Genomic DNA, 6552 nt, shown 5'->3' with positions numbered 1-6552 from the left:
CTGCGTGTTGGATCGTAATAGCATAGTTGAGCTGATGTATGAGGCGTATCAGTGACTGTTGCTAAATCATAACTGACGTAGGTTTTTCTGTTGTTCGTAATTGCGCTTCGTTTCGTCAGAAACACCGCGTCGCACTCAGCCCTGCTGTCGTTACGTAGTTGGCTGGCACATGAAATGGCGTGATTCCACAGTGTGGGTCATGTGACTCATGCTCTGTCTTTCTCTCTGTGTAAGTTGGTCTCTGTCTTCAGCGTGAGCGCTTTGAGCTGCCGAGAGCACTAGGCAACACTGTAGTAGCTACGAAGCGAATGCTACGTTGTCACGTGCATCGGTTGCAGTATCTTTCGACTGAGCTCTTTGTCAAGCTATAAGAAGCCGTCTCTGCGTTCTTGGCAACGCAGTCGGAGTTTAGCCGTTAAACAGGAGGGCGAGGGTGGTGTTCATCTGATGGCTTAGGAGTGGTGTACAAAGGAAGTTCCCTGTATAATCTTTCGCTAAGCGTTTAGCCGGCACGATGGTTGAGAAGATCTTAGAAGAAGTGCAAGGAGCGGAAGCTGAATGCAGTAAGTGAAATTAATTCGCAACCACATAGACTTCACAATTTTGAACTTTCTTCTTTTTTTTGTTTGAAAGATTTCTCAAAGTTTTTAGAGTGTTACTATTGTTGATAATTTAATACGTGTTCGTTTTATATAGCGCCCTTAGTAAATTTTGCCTCAATGTAGGTATAACCGTTAGCAAAAATACGTACGTTCCAGTTGCGAGCACGTATGCCTTTCCGTGTCCTGAAATTTTTGAGTCTGCAGTATCTCGTTTATTTGTAATAATCATAATCTGAATTATTAATCACTATGAAAGTTCTGTCATACTTTTCATTATGCTAGAAACATCAATGTGGGTATATTCGTCTATGTACAAGTTTATTTGCAATGTCAGAGTTTGTAGTTTAAAGTTAATTGTTCTCAGACGGTTGCATCAATCTATATTGCCTTTTTGTTGTATAGTGCCCAGAATTGATTTTTTAGTTCTTAGTGGACGTTAACATGGAGAGGCTTGTTTCACAAATTCGACAAGATTGACAGTTTGAGAAATTTAGTGAGGGATGGGTTTTGTTCTCCGACAATGTACGAATTTCATCAGTTGCAACAGCGTCGCAAGGAAGTGGGGAAACCTCCAAGGAATGTCGATTTTAATTGAAAATTGGTGTAGCTACGTTCACGATTAAGCACGGTGTTACGGAGAACAACAATTCAGTGTAATTTAACGTGAGTGAGTCGTTGAAAGTATAGTGTATTTCACTCGGTTATCTGTAACGTTCAAAGTTAAGTTAGTTTTACTTCAGATTTAAGTTGCCTCTAAACGTTGGCCTCGGAATACCATTTGGCTTCTTTTTTAAAATTTACTGTGATAGTTATTGGGGTCGTGATAGTCGTTTTAACGAAGTTGCTTCACATGTATAGTCAAAGGATTCAACGAAGTTACCTCACATGTATAGTCAAAGGATTCTCATCCAAGAGAGTGACAGACTGCGTTCACTGTTGGTTTATGATTACCGAAGGCCTTCAAATGCAGACATCGAAGGTAATATAGTAAGAAATGTGTATTAAGCAACGTGATTGAGGTACTCCCCCCCGAAAACAATTTGAATGGCATTAGCAATGCTGTATTTATTTTTCGCGTCCCTTTCAGGGTAAGATGATTTAACAATAGTTTCATGTTTACAGGCGAGGTGTTGTCTGCCATGCGGGACAAGGCAAGCAATGATGTTCAGCAGAGAAAGGAGGAGGCCCGTAGAAAGCGGCGTAAGAAGAAGAACAATGGCACAAGTTTGGTATCGTCGTGCTTTCAAGGTAACAGCAGTTACCATGTCAAAAGTTTGAAATTCTTTATAGTGTGCCCACAGTACCTGTGTATTTTGCCGTGCAATTAGATGGTCAATGCTTGGTTCTTAAGTTACCAGTTACCACGTCTTTATTTTTTCTTGTATATGAATTTCATATATTTCATTGAATTTCTAGATATGTACCGACTGACGGGAGAAGTTCTGGGTGAAGGGGCGTATGCCTCTGTGCAGACCTGTGTTAGTGTGTGGACTGATCTTGAGTATGCGGTGAAGATCATTGAGAAAATCCCAGGTCATAGCCGTAGCAGAGTTTTCAAGGAAGTTGAGACGTTCCACTACTGTCAAGGCCACCCAAACATCATTCACCTAATTGAATTTTATGAAGACGATGATAGGTGAGTAATATTCATCAAACATGAGACTGTTAAAGTAGTAGTTCATAGTGTTCCTTTGCTCACTTGGGAATTCCTATTTCAGGTTCTATCTTGTATTTGAGAAAGTGAATGGTGGGCCTCTACTGACAAGAATTCAGGAACAGAATCACTTCACAGAGAATGAAGCCAGTGAGATTGTACGAGAGCTTGCAAGTGCTTTAGAGTTCTTGCATAGGAAGGGTAAGTGTTTATTTCCATCACATTTTCCACCTTACAGGAAAAATGAGGCATGCAACTCCATCTTCCAATTGTATCAGAAAATTGGTATCAGTTTGTTGTGAAATTAAGTATCACAGAATATTATTGTTGACAGAATTATAATTCAGGACTTATTTGCCACAGGAATTGCTCATCGTGATCTGAAGCCAGAAAATATCCTCTGTGTGTATCCTGACAAACTCACTCCAGTGAAGATTTGTGACTTTGACCTAAGTTCTGGCATAAAGTTCAATACCAATCTCACTTCACCACTGGCAACCCCACAGCTCCTAACACCTGTAAGTAAGCCACTGTCACTCCAAGGGATTCAAATTTTAACAGTGATCTTATTTAGTTAGGCACTTCCTTACTGTTTTTCTTACCATTGTTCTCCAGGTTGGGAGTGCAGAATTTATGGCCCCAGAGGTTGTGGAAGCATTTATTGGAGAAGCAACATCATATGATAAAAGATGTGATTTATGGTCTCTTGGTGTAATTACCTACATCTTACTCTGTGGTTATCCTCCTTTCTATGGCAACTGCGGAGAGGATTGTGGCTGGGAGAGAGGTCAAAATTGCCCTGCATGCCAGGTACGTTTTGCTGACAGCAAAAACCAATTAGTTGTTTTCAGTATGTTTCTGTTATCGTTTACTTTTATGGCTGGGTGTACAACTTAATAACTGCTAAATCTCTCCAACAGGAACTACTGTTTTCTAGCATACAAGAGGCATCTTATGATTTTCCTGAACAAGATTGGGGAAACATATCGGAGGATGCAAAGGATCTGATAAGAAGACTGCTTGTGAAAGAAGCAGGCCAGCGACTTTCTGCAGAGTGTCTGCTATCTCATCCATGGCTGAAAAGTGGCCAGGCAGAAAGGTCTTTGAGTACGCCTCATGTTATCAGAAGGTACGTCTCTCTCTCTCTCTCTCTCTCTCTCTCTCTCTCTCTCTCTCTCTCTCTCTCTCTCATTGGTATGTTCTATGTTAACATACAAGTTAATGAAGTCTAATGAAAAATTTTAAAAATTTACAGGAACAACAGTGCGAGGGAACTGTCTGCATTCGCTGAAAGTGCAATGGCAGTGAACAGGGTTGTGTTGCAGCACTTCAGCATGAATCTGGATATGGTGCGAGAGCACTCTGTGCATCAAGATGCTGTGGGCGACGAGAAGCCCTTGAGCCTGTCTCCTCCAAGCGAGTCCAGACTTGCACAGCGCCGTAAAGCCCAGAGCTTGACGAAGAGCATTGCAATTGTGGCTGCCGCCGCCGCCACTGTGGTTGCGTCACCCAGTGGCTGACTGATTTACCTTTGAGTACCTGATTTACTATAACTAAGATTGCTTACTTTGTAGATATTCTGAGGTTTTTTTATTGAATGAGACGTGGCAAGGAAGAGGTCTGTGATTTATTGTATTCCTCGCGCTTCTATGCGCTTTTATCAATACCATCAATCCACATATGTCCAATTTGTTAAATAAGGAAGGAGTTGTGGAAAGATATTCTTTCTGTAGCATTCACATTTCTTACTGTTAGGAATTAGGCAAATAAACATATGCACAGGCTCTATGGATAAGGTTTTTTTAATGTAAGGATGGGAAAATTGCTAGAGAAGTAACTTTGTGCTATGCATTTGTTTTAGCCTATCAGTCTGAAATGAGTATTGCAGTCAGTAGGATGTCCATTTAGAGATGGTGATTAAGAGAAACAATATAATGGGTCAGAACTTATTGGACACAAAAGCATTGGTGGGTTGAGTTTGTAGGGACATTTTTATGACATTAGATACTGCATTTACATAGTTGTAAGCTGATGGAGTAAGATGCCTGGCTGCCATTGAATGGCAAATGTGATAACTATGATAGTCTTGCATTGTTGCTTATGTAATCACTCCTTTCAGTGGAAGTAATTGGCATCTTGTAATGCAAAACAGATGCCGTAGAGTGAAGGGACTGTCTTACATCATGTAAATGTGGTGTCAAAGAACTGACAAATTTATATTGTGTATGGTGATCGCATAACTCAGGGCTGTATACATGTTTCTCATTCATTTCCCTCTTCTTTAACTAGAGGTGGGAAGATATCGTATTTCAAATTTTCACATATTTGTAACAGATCATTTGTTTAAATTTAGTTGGCATCCGTGTCACATAATTTTATTTTTCAAATACAGAAATATTTGTGCTAAAACTGTGGTGTTTCAGAATTGTGGGCTGTTGAAAGGTATAAGTTCTTTTGTTAAACTCATTATGTTCATTTGGATGTCTAAATTATGTGAAGCAGCCTGCTGAACAATATTTATTTTTGTGTGTTGCTGCTGTTTGTTTCTGTTCCCGTGTGGCATCGTTGAAAACTATTTAAAGCTGGCTATTTTGCCCATTCGTGTAAGTGGAGTGTGGCCATTGTTTTGTGACATTTTATTCCCTGCAGTTGGTGTAACATACTTTATTTTTTCATGCAATTTTGTATTGTATGTATAGGTTTTGAAAGAACGCCACGTTGTTAGGTAACATTTTGCAGGGGAACTGTTTAAGTTGAACTTAGATATGGATCGTGACAATCATAATATACCTGAGCAGGGAATGTGGAGTTGCAAAGCATTGGCTATTTCACAGAATGGTTAATAGTGTATAAAATATTTTTAAATAAATTTTACTTAATATTTTAAGAGCCAAATGGTTTTAAATAATTTTGTTTCTGTAAAATGTTTTTCCATGAACAAGTTCAGAAGAATTGGAACTTGAATTGGAAATTTGAGTAAAGTTGTTTTTCTTTTTTGATCTGCTACGGAGATAAGTGTTACTTATGAGAGTTGATGTGCAAAAAACGTGTTTAGTTTAGATCACGGTGTATCTACATGTAAAACAGTCTCGAATTTATTTTGTACTGTGCTATTATTACTTTTTTTAATACTGTTTGTTTTAGTAATCTAGTCTCCATTATGTTCCATTAATGTATGTTTCTGGAAATATCATTGCAGTGACATAGCAGACAGTATTGTCCAATGTTCACAGTATTTCTTGAGTGGTTCAGTAGTTTGAAAGTGTTTGCTATGTTCTGCAGTTGTGTGTCTAGATGTATACAAGGGTGGATGCACATAATGAAAAATGATAACCTGCTTTGTGCTTCATAGCAGAGGAGAAGCAAAATGTGTGCATGTGTAATTAAAAAATGACTGTGTCATATGTCTGAATGCATTTATATTAATGTCTGTAAGATGTATACTTGAGTGTATGTAAGATAAATTGTGTGGAGGTACTGAGTTTGTGTCCTCAATTCTGTAAGGCTGAGAATTGTAAGCAGAATCTTAAGCGAGCAAATTGTTTCCGTAAGGGGAAAAATACGATGAATGTGGCAAGGATAACTCGAAATGTATTCCATAACAATGAGTCAGGTACAAACAATAGAACAGCACAAGGGTTACGAACTGTTGTGTTAAAACTTTGAGAATTATTTCCATGCAAGCAATGATGTGCATTTCTTTTTTTCTTTCTGTGTGTTTTTTAAATGGTTGAATGAAATAACAAATTTTTTTAGTCTCTTAAAATTGGCTGTTGCATATGGAAATTGTTGATTTATTTAAGAAAGAAAATAGTTGTGCTGGTTTGCCAGTTTCTAAAAGCAAATATGATAGATTTAATAGTCCTCATTGGTTAGTTCTTTGTAAAAGTTGTCATTTCTAAGACTCATTTTGTATAACCTTGTCTAAAAGATTCTGTAAAGTGTGCTGGTTCTGTACTTCCCATCAAAAGGTGCCGTACCTGTGATAAATCTTGTAGTTCAAACTAAAAAATAAAAGATTGAGCTGAAAGTTTTCATCCTTGCTGTTTTTGTTAAGTCACCCTTATTTCACTGTACACAATCCTCAAGTTGTGTGTGTGTGTGTGTGTGTGTGTGTGTGTGTGTGTGTGTGTGTGTGTGTGTGTGTGTGTGTGTGCGCCAATCAATGATACCGCTTTGTGTAGTAGTTTTGTTAAATCAATTTTGTTGTAGCAACCAGTTGCAAGTATGTCAGATGACAATTGTTCCAGCTACTCAGAGACAAAAACATCAGAGAGGACTTCAGGAAAAAAGAAA

At 38.5% G+C, this 6552-nt stretch overlaps 1 protein-coding gene across 1 annotated transcript; it reads left to right on the top strand.

Annotated features, from left to right (window-relative positions):
• Positions 1-380: 380 nt before the first annotated feature.
• Positions 381-6293, top strand: LOC124608300 (MAP kinase-interacting serine/threonine-protein kinase 1). The gene is made up of 8 exons (XM_047139975.1): positions 381-563; positions 1725-1850; positions 2019-2238; positions 2321-2457; positions 2620-2774; positions 2872-3066; positions 3177-3385; positions 3512-6293. Exons 1-8 carry the CDS (start codon positions 515-517, stop codon positions 3774-3776), a joined length of 1356 nt encoding a protein of 451 aa, XP_046995931.1. The 5' UTR covers positions 381-514; the 3' UTR covers positions 3777-6293.
• Positions 6294-6552: the final 259 nt, after the last annotated feature.

The sequence above is a fragment of the Schistocerca americana genome, chromosome 1 (assembly GCF_021461395.2).
Source record: "Schistocerca americana isolate TAMUIC-IGC-003095 chromosome 1, iqSchAmer2.1, whole genome shotgun sequence".
In the NCBI taxonomy this organism is placed as follows: Eukaryota; Metazoa; Arthropoda; class Insecta; order Orthoptera; family Acrididae; genus Schistocerca; species Schistocerca americana.
Note: the sequence above shows the minus strand (reverse complement) of the source record. Positions and strands in the feature narration are given on the sequence as shown.